Source organism: Hemiscyllium ocellatum, chromosome 12, assembly GCF_020745735.1.
Source record: "Hemiscyllium ocellatum isolate sHemOce1 chromosome 12, sHemOce1.pat.X.cur, whole genome shotgun sequence".
In the NCBI taxonomy this organism is placed as follows: Eukaryota; Metazoa; Chordata; class Chondrichthyes; order Orectolobiformes; family Hemiscylliidae; genus Hemiscyllium; species Hemiscyllium ocellatum.
In genome coordinates this window covers 98,973,755-98,989,575 of record NC_083412.1, presented here as the reverse complement: position 1 = coordinate 98,989,575, position 15,821 = coordinate 98,973,755, and the positions used below count along the sequence as shown (strand labels likewise).

General features: G+C 46.4%; 1 protein-coding gene across 3 annotated transcripts in view; it reads left to right on the top strand.

The window, feature by feature from the left end:
- Positions 1 to 402: 402 nt before the first annotated feature.
- Positions 403 to 15,821, top strand: part of gbe1b (glucan (1,4-alpha-), branching enzyme 1b) — a 601,271-nt gene continuing 585,852 nt past the window's right edge. For all 3 annotated transcript variants that reach the window (XM_060833872.1, XM_060833871.1, XM_060833870.1), the window contains exon 1: positions 403 to 585. In XM_060833872.1, the coding sequence (XP_060689855.1) occupies positions 494 to 585 (92 nt within the window). In that variant the 5' untranslated portion in view covers positions 403 to 493. The remainder of the gene's footprint in view (positions 586 to 15,821) is intronic.

The window sequence follows — 15,821 nt, the reverse complement described above, 5'->3', positions numbered from 1 at the left end:
CCCGCCCACCCACTGGCCCCACCCCTCTCCATGTGACCCCACCCCTCTCCATCTGACCCCACCTCTGCCCATCTGACCACGCCCCTCCCTAACCCCATCCACCCACTGGCCCCACCCCTCTCCATGTGACCCCACCCCAGCCCTTTTGACCACGCCCTTCCCTAACCCCGCCCACCCACTGGCCCCACCCCTCTCCATGTGACCCCACCTCTGCCCATCTGACCACGCCATTGCCCTTCCACTGGCCTTACCCCTCTCCATGTGACCCCACCCCAGCCCTTCTGACCACGCCCCCACCATAACCCCGCCCACCCACTGGTCCCACCCCTCCCCATGTGACCCCCCCGGTCCATCTGACTGCGCCCCCGCCCACCCACTGGCCCCGCCCCGTCCCGTCCCATCCCCACCCAGCGGTGATCGGTGGTTCGGTGTGTGATTGTTCTCCCTGGCCGGTTCCTTTGCTCTGTCAGCGGCGTGCTGTCCTGTTGCTAAGATGGCGATGGCGTTGCCAGCGGAGGCCCAGCTGGACGGGCTGCTGGAGCTGGACCCTTACCTGGAGCCGTACAGCAAGGACCTGCGGCGGAGGTAGGAGAGGCCCGGCCCCGGGACCGCTTGATGCTCACTGCACTTTAACCCGTTCCTGCCCGCGGCACAGGGCCTGCCGTGAATCTATAACCAGACAAACTACCCCTAACCAGCCAAACTCTCTGTTAACCAGACGATCCACCTTCACCCGCCAAACTCCCCCCCCAACTAGTCACCCCTCCCCGCTAACCAGCCAAACTCACCCCTAACTAATCACCCCCCTCCCCGCTAACCAGCCAAACTCCCCCCTAACTAATCACCCCCTCCCCACTAACCAGCCAAACTCACCCCTAACTAATCACCCCCCTCCCCGCTAACCAGCCAAACTCCCCCCAACTAATCACCCCCCTCCCCGCTAACCAGCCAAACTCCCCCCTAACTAATCACCCCCTCCCCGCTAACCAGCCAAACTCACCCCTAACTAATCACCCCCCCCCGCTAACCAGCCAAACTCCCCCCTAACTAGTCACCCCTCCCCGCTAACCAGCCAAACTCTGTCCCCTAACCAGCCAACCCCATCGCTAACCGAATTCCCCAAATACCTAAACCCCTCACTGCAGCGTCAACAAGCTGACAGTTTTTCTCTTACTCGCCTCCAAACTCATTAACACTCTCCTGTAACTTTAATCAGCTGCATGTAAGGCTGCAGCGTCAGCTCTACCGGTGTGCTGTGTATTTCCAGTACTTTCAGTTGTTTTTTGTTTTGTCCTGATAAACCAGTTAGAGTTCACTCTGAGGTGAAAGCTGCAGCCTGTGTCCTCTTGCCCTTGAGTGCTGCCCTTACCCATGTGTCTGACAGGCCACCCTGCATCTGTCCTTGCTTCAATTGCCAAGTTAAAGGGCATCTTGGTTCAGCTGCTGTTTGTTTTGTGTGTAATCCTGATTACTATTCTGTCTACTTTGAGACCACGGCTGTAATTCAAATCCACTGAAAAGTTTTCAAGTGAAACTGGATACTGTGACCTTATTTTAACATTTTACAACTTGAAGTAACTATTTCTTGCTTTTAGTATAATTCTTCCCAACTGCTCTCACCTTGTGAAACACTTTCCACACCTTGTCAAATGTTGGCATATGATTGTTGCTTTGTTGGTTGATGGTTGTTCTCTGAAATCAATAAATAATGCATTAACATACGGTAGAGAAACAAACACGAAAGAAAATGATTAATTGAAAAGAAAAATAGAAATGCTGAGATGATTTTACCACTGTACACAGTTTACGCAAATATTAGACAGCCTGATTCAATGTCAGGCAATTGTCAGCCCTCTTGCCAAGCTGCTGTGAAACGTTGATTCTCCTGTTCCTTTGCGATCTGACCTGCTGCACTTTCCCACCAATTTTTATGCCGTGAAACTGACCACTGCAATGTTGTTTTTAATTTGTTCATGGTTATGGGCTTTGTTGCCTGGGTCAGCATTTTCTTCTCATTCCCAATTTCCTGGAGAGGGTAGCAACAACTTCGAGCCATAGAGATGTACAATTTGGAAACAGACCCTTCGGTCCAACCCGTCCATGTCAACCAGATATCCCAACCCAATCGAGTCCCGCCTGCCAGCACCCGACCCATATTCCTCCAAACGCTTCCTATTCATATATCCATCCAAATGCTTCTGAAATGTTGCAATTTTACCAGCCTCTTCCACTTCATCTGGGAGCTCATTCCATGCACATACCACCCTCTGTGTGTAAAGTTGCCCCTGAGGTCTCTTTTATATCTTTCCCCTTTCACCCTAAACTTATGCCCTCTCGTTCTGAACTCCCTGACCCCAGGGAAAAAGACTGAGTCTGTTCACCCTATCCATGCCCCCAGCCTGTTCAGCGTCTTCCCTATAGCTTAAATCCTCCAACCCTGGCAACATCCCTGTAAATCTTTTCTGAACCCTTTCAAGTGCAGGTCAGGTGATTTGGCCATGCTAAATTGCCCATAGTGTTAGGTGCATTAGTCAGAGGGAAATGGAACTGGGTGGGTTGTACTTCGGAGGATCGGTGTGGATTTGTTGGGCTGAAGGGCCTGTTTCCACACTGTAGGGAATCTAATCTAATCTTCCTGATAGGAAGGAGACCAGATTTGCACGCAATATTCCAACTTTGGCCTAACCAATGTCCTGTACAGCCGCAGCATGGCCTCCTAACTCCAGTACTCAATATTCTGACCAATAAAAGAAAGCATACCAAACGCCTTCCACACTATCCTATCTACCTGCGACTCCACTTGCAAGGAGCTATGAACCTGCACTCCAAGGCCTCTTTTTATCAGCAACACTCCCTCAGACCTTACCATTAAGTGTATAAGTCCTGCTGAGATTTGCTTTCCCAAAATGCAGCACCTTGCATTTAACTGAATTAAACTCCATCTGCCACTTCTCAGCCCATTGGCTCATCTGGTCAAGATCCTGTTGTAATCTGAGGTAACGCTCTTCGCTTTCCACTACACCTCCAATGTTGGTGTCCTCTGCAAACTTAGTAACTGTATCTCTTATGCTCGCATCCAAATCGTTTATGTAAATGACAAAAAGTAGCGGACCCAGCACTGATCCTTGTGGCACTCCACTGGTCACAGGCCTCCAGTCTGAGAAACAACCCTCCACCACCACCCTCTGTCTTCTACCTTTGAGCCAGTTCTGTATCCAAGTGGCTCGTTTTCCCTGTATTCCATGAGATCTAACCTTGCTAATCAGTCTCCCATGGGGAACCTTGTCAAACGCCTTACTGAAGTCCATATAGATCACATCTACTGCTCTGCCCTCATCAGTCCTCTTTGTTACTTCTTCAAAACATTCAATCAAGTTTGTGAGACATGGTTTCCCACGCACTAAGCCATATTGACTATCCCTAATTAGACCTTGCCTTTCCAAATACATGTACATCCTGTCCCTCAGGATTCCCTCCAACAATTGCCCACCACTGACGTCAGGCTTGCTGGTCTGTAGTTCTCTGGCTTGTCCTTACCACCCTTCTTAAATAGTGGCACCATGTTAGCCAACCTTCAGTCTTCTGGTACCTCACCTGTGACTATTGACATTAGAAATATCTCAGCAAGAGGCCCAGCAATCACTTTTCTAGCTTCCCACAGAGTTCTATGGTACACCTGATCAGCTCCTGGGGATTTATCCACTTTAGTGCGTTTCAAGACATCCAGCATTTCCTCCTCTGCAGTATGGATATTTTGCAAGGTGTCACCATCTATTTCCTTACAGTCTATATCTTCCATATCCTTTTCTACTGTAAATACTGATGCAAAATACTCGTTTAGTATCTCCCCTATTTTCAGCAACTCCACACAAAAGCCTCCTTGCTGATATTTGAAGGGCCCTATTCTCTCCCTAGTTACCCTTTTGTCTTTAATGTATTTGTAAAAACCCTTTGGATTCTCCTTAATTCTATTTGCCAAAGCTATCTCATGTCCCCTTTTTGCCCTCCTGATTTCCCTCTTAAGTATACTCCTACTGCCTTTATCCTCTTCTAAGGATTCACTCGATCTATCCTATCTGTACCTGACATATGCTTCTTTCTTTTTCTTAACCAAACCCTCAATTTCTTTTGTCATCCAGCATTCCCTGTACCTACCGGCCTTCACTTTCACTTTCTTTGCTTTCTCGTTATCTCATTTTTGAAGGCTTCCCATTTTCCAGCTGTCCCTTCACCTGTGAACATCTGCCCCCAGTCAGCTTTCGAAAATTCTTGCCTAATACTGTCAAAATTGGCCTTTCTCCAGTTTAGAACTTCAACTTTTAGATCTGGACTATCCTTTTCCATCACTGTTTTAAATCTAATAGAATATTGTTGCTGGCCCCGCTGACACCTGTCCTGCCTTAAATTCCAAAGGTAGGTCAAGTTTTGCACCTTCTCTAGTAGGTACATCCACATATTGAATCAGATAATTTTCTTGTACACACTTAACAAATTCCTCTCCATCCACACCCTTAACGCTGTGGCAGCCCCTGTCTATGTTTGGAAAGTTAAAATCCCCTACCATAACCACCCTATTATTCTTACAGATAGCTGAGATCTCCTTACAAGTTTGTTTCTCAATTTCCCTCTGACTATTGGGGTGTCTATAATACAGTCCCAATAAGGTGATCATCCCTTTCTTATTTCTCAGTTCCACCAAGTAACTTCCCTGGCTGTATTTCCAGGAATATCCTCCCTCAGTATAGCTGTAATGCTATCCCAAAAACACCACTTCCCCCTCCTCTCTTGCCTCCCTTTCTATTCTTCCTGTAGTATTTGTATCCTGGAATATTAAGCAGCCAGTCCTGCCCATCCCATAGCCATGTTTCTGAAATTGCTGTGATATCCCAGTCCCATGTTCCTAACCATGCCCTGAGTTCAACTGCCTTCCCTGTTAGGCCCCTTGCATTGAAATAAATGCAGTTTGAATTATTAATCCTACCTTTCCCTGCCTGCCCTGACTGTTTGACTCAGTTCTGTTCTCAACTGTACCAATTTCAGATTGACCTCTTTCCTCACTATCTCCCTGGGTCCTCCTCCTCTCTCTCTCTCCCCGCCCCCCACCCACCACACGAGTTTTTTTGAACTGCTGCAGTCCATGTAGTGGTGCACTCAGGATGCAATTTGATCTGGGGAATTTTAAATTTTTGCCCCCAGTAATAATGAAGGAGTAGCAATTATAGTTCTAAGTCAGTGTACTTTGAAGGGAAAATTGGAGGTTTTCCCAGGTATGTGCTGCTCAGATCACAATGCTATGTTCCTTCTACTGGCTTACAGGCAGGAATCTAATTTAAAAAAAATGAGGACTGATTAGAGTTGGTCTGAGGTTGAGGAAGGGCTTCTGCTGGAGTTGGTGGACTCCTATTCAAGAACTCAGCGGCCGACCTAAACGAGTATGTGACTCCTGTTACAGAATTCATTAATAAGTATGCAGAAGACTGTGCCAAAGAAGTTAATCTGAATGTTCCCTAAATGGAAACAGTGGATGAACCGGGGGATCCACTCCCTACTTGAAGTCCACATCTGAGGGGTACAAGTCAGGCAACCCTGACATCTCTATCGGAAATCTAGGTCTGACCTTTGTAAAGCCATCAGAGGCCAAGATGCAAAATCAACCTAAGCTTGAGACTCATACCAACCACGTGGATACCCATTGTTTGTGGCATGACTTGCATGATATAATAGGCTACAAAACAAAGTCACAGAATTGTGGGCAACAATACATCCCTGTCTGCTGAACACAATACATTCTATACTCACTTTGAATGGGCCAATAAAACAATGTCACATATCCTAAGAGCCTTGGAAGCACTTGTACCCACAGTCACTGTTGCAGATTGACCTTCTTGAGAGTGAACCCACAAAATGACTGGTCCGGATGGAGTCAGATCTTGTGTGGACTAGCTGGTGGGAGTATTCGCAGACATCTTTCCTTACTATGATCTGAAATTCCCACCTGCTTCAAGAAGACTACCTACACCACGGTGCCAAAGAAAAATCATGATGTGGAGGTGCCGGTGTTGGACTGGGTTTGGCAAGATCAGATAGGATGAGTTCTATTGTGCACCTATTAAAAATTGGTAAGAGACCTTGTGGACAAGTCACATTCCTTTACCTTTCTGAGAAAGTAGAGGTGTTGTTGTGATTTCTTGACCATTGAGTTGGCTATGTCAACTGAAATATCATCTGATGAAGGAGCAGTGCTGCAAAAGCTTGTGATTTCAAGGAAACATTATGCAGTGTGCCTCAATGACAACTGCCTGGTGGCTAACTGTGAAGTGGTTCAAGAGATTAGTTGTGGCTCACATCAACTGCAGCCTACCAAACTCCCTTGATCCTTTGCAATTCGCCTGCTGGTACAACAGGTCCACAGTAGTCATCATCTCCCTGGCCCAACACTCATCCCTGAAACATTGGTGTAACAAGATACCTATTGTCAGGCTCCAACTTAGTTCTGCTTTCAATGCTATCATTCTAAACTCTGAGACCTGGTCTTTGCTACCCACTCTGTAACTGGATCCTTGACTTCCTGACCCATAAACCGCAATCAGTAAGTAGAGGCAGCAACAACTCCACCATAATCCTCTAACCGGTGCCCCACAAGGCTGTGTACTCAGCCCCCTAATGTCCTGCTTGTATACTCACGACTGTGAAGCCAAATTCCATCCCACTCCATCTATAAGTTTGCTGATGATACCACCGTTGTTGATTGGATCTCAAACAATGACAAGATATAATACAGGAAAGAGAGTGAGAGGTTAGCAGCATGGTGTAAAAACAACAATCTCGCTATCAATGCCAGGAAGATGAAGTTAAAAATCACACAACACCAGGTTATAATCCAACAGATTCAATTGGAAGCAACCATCAGGTGGTTGAAGGAGCAGCGCTCTGAAAGCTAGTGTGCTTCCAATTAAACCTGTTGGACTATAACCTGGTGTTGTGAGATTTTTAACTTTGTACACCCCAGACCAACACCGGCACCTCCAAATCAGGAAAACGAAGGAGTTGGTCATTTGACTTCAGGAAGTGGAGTGGATGATATGCCCCTGTTTGCATTGGTGGTGCTGAAGTGGAGATGGCTGACAGTGTCAGGTTCTTGGAAGTGAAGATCATCAACATTCTGTCCTGGTCCACCCACGTTGACGTAACGCTCCAGAAAACACAACAACTCCTCTACTTCCTCAGGAGGCTCAGAAGGTCTCTTAGCAATTTTTATAGATGCACCACAGAAAGCATCCTGACTGGGTGCATCACAATGTAATATATGCCAACTTTTGTTCCCAAGATCTCGAGAATTATGAACACAGCCCAGTCCATCACATAAACCAGCCTTCCATCCATTGACTTCATTTATATTTCCTGCTGCCTCGGGAAAGCGGCCATCATAATCAAAGACCCCTCCGATCCTGGTTATACTCTCTTCTACCCTCTTCCGTTGGCCAGAAGTTCGTATATACATGCGAACAGATTCATGAACAGTTTCTTTCCCTGCTATTATCAGATTTATTAGATTAGTTTCCCAACAGTGTGGAAACAGGCCTTTTGGCCCAACACCGACCCTCCGAAGAGTAACTCACCCAGACCCATTTCCCTCTGACTAATGCACCTAACCCCATGGGCAATTTAGCATGGCCAATTCACCTGACATGCACATCTTTGGACTGTGGGAGGAAACTGGAGCACCTGGAGGAAACCCACGCAGACACTGAGAATGTCTGCGCAGAGTTTGCACAGTCAGCCGAGGCTGGAATCAAACCTGGGTCTCTGGTGCTGTGAGGCAGTAGGACTAACCACTCCATGCCGCCCCAACATAGTCAGCAGACTTATGAACGGACCCTGCATGTAAATTCTGATCTGTCTCTCTGCACCTTCTCTGGCTGTAACACTGTATTCTGCACTCTGCTCTGTGAGCCTGATTCACTTTGAATGGGGCAATCTGCTGTGTAGCATGTAAAACAATGTTTTTCACTGTCTCTTGGTACATGTGAGAACAACGAATCAGACAATCGATCAATGCTCCTGTCCTTTTAGGAGATAGAGTCATGGGTTTGGAATATACAGTTAAGTCTCTCATCTTTTAGAATGGGCTTGTTGCTTTCAGTTCTTTCATATTTAAGTCGCAGAACTTTTTTAAAGTTATGTTCTCTAGTGAACTTTAACAATTGGTGTCATTGTCGGCCCAGATAATGCGTTGAAGGTGTGAGGTGCCCTGTGTGAATCTCTGTGCCATAATGTTTAGACTGATTCTAATCTAAAAATACAGATTTACAGATTCTTACATGGACTTATGCAGTTTTAAGTAAAATAAAATGTAATTCTGCAAGTACAAATTCACCTCTCAAACGTGTGTGTGTGTGTCTGCATGTGTGTGTGTGTGTGTGTGTGTGTGTGTGTGTGTGTGTGTGTGTGTGTGTGTGAGAGAGCATATGAGAGAGAGAACCTGTGTATAAAAGAGAATCTGTGTCTGAAAGTTCAAGTACAATACTTTTACTGGCTTCCCTCTTTTCACTCTGACACTTCAAATAACTCTAATAAATTTAGTCAGACATAATTTCCCTTTCATAAAGCCATGCTGACTCTTGCTTGATTAGATATGATTTTCTAAATATTCTGCCAGTACGTCCTTTATAATTGATTCCAGTACTTTTGCAACAATCAACATTCAGCTCACTGGCCTGTAGTTACCTGCTTTTTGCCTTCCTCCCTTTTTGAGTAGGGTTGTCACATTGGTAGTTTTCCAATTCTCTGGTACTTCTGCAGAATCCAAGGACTTTCTGGAAAATTGTAACCAATACATCCACTATCACTGTAGCTACGTCTTTTAGGATCTTAAGATACAAACCATCAGTGCCAGGAGAGCTTTCTGCTTTTAACTTTATTAGTTTGTCTAATAATACTTCTCTAGTCATGGTGATAATACTTAATTTTTAAAAATTTGTTCATGGGATGAGGGCATCACTGGCTAAGCACTTATTGCCCATCCCTAATTGCCCAGAGGGCAGTTAAGGGTTAATCATATTACTGTGGTTCTGGAATCACATGTAGGCCAGACCAGGTAAGGAAGGCAGATTCCTTCCCAAAAGGAAATTAATGAACCAGATTGGTTTTTTCAACAATCGACAGTGGATTCCTAGTTATCGCAATTTCACCTGTCATCCATGGTTCCCTAACCTTGTCATTTCGACCCCTCATTTTCACAGGAACATATCTCTCCTGCACTCTAATCAACCTCTCTTTAAAAGTTTCCCACATATCAAACGAGGATTTACTTCAAACAGCTGCTCCCAATCTACATTCCCAGCTCCTACCGAATTTTAGTACTGTTGGCCTTCCCCAATTTAGCACTCTTCCATTAGGACCACTCTCGTCTTTGTCTCTGAGTATTCTAAAATTTATGGGATTGTGATCGCTATTCCCAAAGTAATCCCCTTCTGAAACATCAGCCACTTGCCTGGTTTGTTTCCTAATGCCAAGTCCAGTATGGCTCCTTCCTGAGTTGGACTATTTACATACTGCTCCAGAAAACCCTCCTGGATGCTCCTTAAAAATTCTGCAACATATAGATTAGATTAGATTACAAGTCCACACTGACCTGCCGAAGCGCAACCCACCCAGACCCATTCTCCTACATTTATCCCTTCACCTAACTCTATGGGCAATTTAGCATGTCCAATTCACCTAACCTGCACATTTTTGGATTGTGGGAGGAAACTAGAGCACTCGGAGGAAACCCACGCAGACACGGGGAGAATGTGCAAACTCCACGCAGACAGTCGCCTGAGGTGGGAATTGAACCCGGGTCTTTGGCGCTGTGAGGCAGAAGTGCTAACCACTGTGCTGCCCTAACACCAAGTGAATCCCTGTCAATGTTTGGAAACTTAAAATCTCCTGTCACCACCACCCTATTGCGGCTGCATCTTTTCATGATCTGTTGACATTTGCACCTCTATCTCACGTTCACTGTTGGGAGGCCTGTAGTACAGTCCCAACATTGTTAACGCACCCTTTCTATTTCTGAGCTTTGCCCGTGTTGCCTCACTGCTCAAGTGTCCTCCTTCAGCACAGCTGTGATATTTTCTTTGACCAATATGCAAATCGTCCACCTTTGTTACCTCCCACTCTATCCTGCCTGAAGCATGATATCCTGGGACATTTGGTTGCCAATCATGTCCTTCCCTCAACCAAGTCTCACTAATAGCAATAATGTCATACTCCCAGGTATTAATCCAAGCCTAAGTTCATCCACCTTATCTACTACACTACTTGCATTAAAATAAATGCACCTCAGGCCATCAGTCCCTTTGCATTCATCATCGCTCCCTGTCTCTTCTTCCTCTTAGTCACGCTGACTTCATTATCTAGTTCCTTACAGGCTTTAATTACTGCTTCCTTACTGTCCTCTAACCTCATTTGGTTCCCAACCCCCTGCCACATTAGTTTAAACCACCCCACCAACAGCGTTAGCAAAAGCGCCCTCAAGAACATTGGTTGCAGTCCAGCCCAAGTGGAGATTGTCCAATTTGTAATAGTCCCACCTCCCCCAGAACTAGTCCCAATGTCCTAAGAATCTGAACCCCTCCCTCCTGCACCATGTCTCAAGCCAAGCATTCATCCTGTTTGTTCTATCACTTCTACTCTGACTAGCATGTGGCATTGGTAGCAATCCTGAGATTATTATCTCTGAAGTTCTACTTTTTGACTTGGCTCCTAACTCCCTAAAGTTCTGCTTGTAGGGCCTCATCCCATTTTTTTACCTATAACGTTTGTGCTAATATGCACCATGACAACTGGCTGTTCATCTTCCCTTTGAGAATGTTTTGCAGTCGATCCGAGATATCCCTGGCTCCTTTGGGCAACATACCATTCAGGGAGTCTCGTTTTTGACCACAGAACCGCCCTTCTATTCCCCTGACAATTGAATCTCCTATGACAATAGCCCTTCCAATCTTTTTCCCACCCTTCTGAACCTGGCTACTCTTATTTATTTGGCTGAACTGGTTCTCACCCTCTGTGATTTCTCCTTTGAATCCTCCCACTTCATCCAGATGAAACGGGTAGCCATGCGCAACTGCATGGGTCCCAGCTATGCCTGTCTCTTTGTCGACTACGTGGAACAGTCTACCTTCCGCAGTTATACTGACACCACCCCTCACCTTTTCCTCCGCTGCATCGATGATTACATTGGTGCCATTTCGTGCTCCCACGAGGAGGTTGAACAGTTCATCAACTTCACCAACACATTCCATCCCGTCCTTAAATTAACCTGGACTGTCTCTGACACCTCTCCATCTCCATCAACGGTGACCGACTCAGCATTGACATTTTCTACAAACCCACCGACTCCCACGGCTCCCTGGATTACACCTCTTCCCACCCTGCCTCCTGCAAAAATGCTGTCCCTTATTCCCAATTCCTCCGCCTCTGCTGCATCAGCTCCCAGGAGGACCAGTTTCACCACAGAACAGACCAGATGGCCTCCTTTTTTAAAGTCCGCAATTTCCCCTCCCATGTGGTTGATGATGCCCTCCAATGCATCTCGTGCACTTCCTCGCACCTCCGCCCTCGAGCCCCACCCCTTCAACTGCAACAAGGACAGAACCCCCCCGGTCCTCACCTTCCACCCCACCAACCTCCATATACATCACTTCACCCTCGCCATTTCCGCCGCCTACAAACTGGTCCCACCACCAGAGATATATTTCCCTTCCCACCTCTATCAGCTTTCCATAAAGGCCACTTCATGCGTCACTACCTGGTCAGGTCCCCGCCCTTCCCTCCCAGCACCTTCCCCTGCCAACACAGGAATTGAAAATCCTGTGCTCACACCTCCCCCCTCGCCTCTGGCTAAGGCCCCAAAAGGAGCCTTCCACATCCATCAAAGTTTCACCTGCACTTCCACACGTCATTTGCTGTATCCGTTTCTCCCGATACAGTCTTCTCTACATTGGAGACCGGACGCCTATTCGCAGAGCGCTTCAGAGAACGTCTGCAGGACACCTGCACCAAACAACCACACCGCCCCACGGCTGAATATTTCAACTCCCCCTCCCGTTCTGCCGAGGAATGCAGGTCCTGGGCGTCCTCCCTTACCACTCGATGCCTCATGTTCTGCCACGGGACCCTAAAACCCCATGGCATCAATGCTGATTTCACCAGTTTCCTAATTTCCCCTCCTCCCACCTTACCACATTCCAGTTCAGTACTGTCCTCATGACCCTTCCCATCTGTTCATCTTCCTTCTCACCTCCCTGCACCACACTACCTGCCGACCTATACCTTTACTTACACTTCCGTCCACCTATTGCACTATCAACTACCTCCCCCCTCCCCGTAGCCCCACCCCATCCCATTCATCTCTCCATCTTGGAGGTTCACAGCCTCATTCCTGATGAAGGACTTTTGTCCGAAACATTGATTCTGCTGCTTCTCGAATGCTGCTTACCTGCTGTGCTTTTCCAGCACCACACTCTTGACTCCAACATCTGCAGTCCTCCCTTTCGCCACATTGATCAAGCCCTAATGAAGTCTATGAATTCGGTGTCAGAGCTATCCTTTCCAATTTGACGAACTCTGGCATGGTGGCTCACAGCGCCAGGGTCATGGGTTCAATTCCAGCCTCGGGCAACTGTCTGTGTGGAGTTTGCACATTCTCCCTGTGTCTGCCTGGTTTTCCTCTGCGTACTCCGGTTTCCTCCCACAATCCTTAGATGTGCAGGTTAGGTGAATTGACCATGCTAAATTGCCGATAGTGTTCAGTGATGTGTAAGTTAGGTGCATTAATCAGGGTAAATGTAGGATGGTAGAGTAGGGGAATGGGTCTAGTGGGTTTCTCTGCGGAGGATCTGTGTGGAGTTGTGGGGCCGAAGGGCCTTTTGCACCCGGCTCATAAAATGAGGATTTAAGTCATTTATAATTATTACTCACTTCTGGATTGGTTGTTGGCCTGTTCGCTGAGCTGGTAGGTTTGTTGGCAGATGTTTCATTCCCCTTCTAGGTGACATCATTAATGCTGTGTTGTCTCTTGTGAAACGCTGCTATACTGGTCTGCTTTGAATTGATGTGACCCTGTTTGAGGTTGGTGCCAATTCCTGTTTTCCATTGCAGCGGATTGTACATTGGGTCCAGGTCAATATGTTTGTTGATGCAGTCAGAGGATGAATACCGTGCTTCTAGGAAATATCTTGCTCTACTTTGTTTAGCCTTTCCTGGTATCATTGTGTTGTCCCAGTCAAACTCAGAGTCATAGAATCATAAGAGATGTACAACATGGAAACAGACCCTCCGATCCAACCCGTCCATGCCGACCAGATATCCCAACCCAATCTAGTCCCACCTGCCAGCACCCGGCTCGTATCCCTCCAAACCCTTCCTATTCATATACCCATCCAAATGCCAATTAAATGTTGCAATTTTACCAGCCTCCACCACTTCTTCTGGCAGCTCCATTCCATACTCGTACCACTCTGTGTGGAAAATGTTGCCCCTTAGGTCTCTTTTATATCTTTCCCCTCTCACTGTAAACCTATGCCCTCTAGTTCTGGACTCCCTGACCGCAGGGAAAAGACTTTGTTTATTCACCCTATCCATGTCCCTCATAATTTTGTAAACCTTTATAAGGTCACCCCTCAGCCTCCGACACTCCAGGGAAAACAGCCCCAGCCTGTTCAGCCTCTCCCTGTAACTCAAATCCTCCAACCCTGGCACCATGCTTGTAAATCCTTTCAAGTTTCACAACATCTTTCCGGTAGGAAGGAGACCAGAATTGCACGCAATATTCCAACAGTGGCCTAACCAATGTCCTGTACAGCTGCAACATGACCTCCCAACGCCTGTACTCAATACTCTGACCAATAAAAGAAAGCAAACCAAACGCCTCCTTCACTATCCTAACTACCTGTGACTCCACTTTCAAGGTGCTATGAACCTGCACTCCAAGGTCTCTTTGTTCAGCAACACTCCCTAGGACCTTACCATGAAGTGTATAAGTCCTGCTAAGATTTGCTTTCCCAAAATGCAGCACCTTGCATTTATCTGAATTAAATTCCATCTGCCACTTCTCAGCCCATTGTCCCATCTGGTCCAGATCCTGTTGTAATCTGAGGTAATCTTCTTCACTGTCCACGACACCTCCAATGTTGGTGTCATCTGCAAACTTACTAACTGTATCACTTATGCTTGCATCCAAATAATTTATGTAAATAACAAAAAGTAGCAGACCCAGCACTGATCCTTGTGGCACTCCACTGGTCACAGGCTTCCAGTCTGAAAAACAACTCTCCACCACCACCCTCTGTCTTCTCCCTTTGTGCCAATTCTATCCAGGTGGCTAGTTCTCCCTGTATTTTGAGATCTAACCTTGCTAATCAGTCTCCCATGGGGAATCTTGTTGAATGCCTTACTGAAGTCCATATAGTTTACATCTACCGCTCTGCCCTCATCAATCCACGTTCTTGTTGTCTGTGTGTGGTTGTGTTGCTAGTTGATGTTCATAGTCTGCAGGCAGTCAATCCATGTGAAGTTATAAATTCCTACTAAGGATGCAGAACCAGTCTGACTCAACATTAGAATATGCACAGACTCTAACCTTACACCTTTAATACATTGTCTTAGATGAAATGTAACCTTTTTTTTAATTTAACCTTATGCTATAGAACATAGAACAGTACTGGCCCTTTGACCCTCGATGTTGCGCCGACCTGTGGAACCAATCTGAAGCCCATCTAACCGATACTATTCCATTTTTATCCGTATTTTAATACAAAGACCATTTAAATGCCCTTAAAGTTGATGAGTCTACTTCTGTTGCAGGCAGTGCGTTCCATGCCCCTACTACTTGGAGTAAAAAAATACTACCTCCGATATCTATCACCCCACAATGTAAAGCTGTGCCACCTTGTGGTAGCCATCACCATCTGAGGAAAAAGCCTCTCACAGTCCACCCTGTCTAACCCTCTGATTATCTGATATATCTCAATCAAGTCACCTCTCAAGCCTCCTCTCTCCAACGAAAACAGCCTCAAGCCCCTCAGTCTTTCCTCGTAAGACCTTCCTTTCATACCAGGTAACATCCTGGTAAATCTCCTCTGAACCCTTTTCAAAGCTTCCACATCCTTTCTATGAGGCGGTGACTAGAACTGTAGGCAGTGCTCCAAATGCGGCTGCATTAGAGAGGAGGTTTGGGTTTACATCTTAGTGAATCGAAACCTACAACCCATTCTAAAAGATAAAAGACTTAACAGCAATCTAGGTTTGTTCGCTATATCATTTCAGTTATAGAGTCATAGAGATGTACAGCGTGGAATCAGACCCTTCAGTCCAACTCGTCCATGCTGACTAGATATCCTAACCTAATCTAGTTCCATTTACCAGCAGTTGGCCCATGTCCTTCTAAACCCTTCCTATTCAGATACCCATCCAGATGCCTTTTAAATGTTGTAATTGTACCAGCCTCGACCACTTCCTCCGGCAGCTCATTGCATACATGCACCACCCTCTGCGTGAAAAACTTGCCCCTTAGGTCTCTCTTATATCTTTCCCCTCACACCCTAAACCTATGCCATCTAGTTCTGGACTCCCCCACCCCAAGGAAAAGACCTTGTCTATTTACCCTCTCCATGCTCCTCCTGACTTTAGAAATCTCTATAAGGTCATACCTCTGTGTCATTTGCTCCAGGATTAATAGTCCCAGCCTGTTCAGCCCCTCCAACCTCATATCTTCCCACCATGGCAACAGCTTTGTAAATATTTTCTGAACCCTCTCAGGTTTCACGACATCCCTC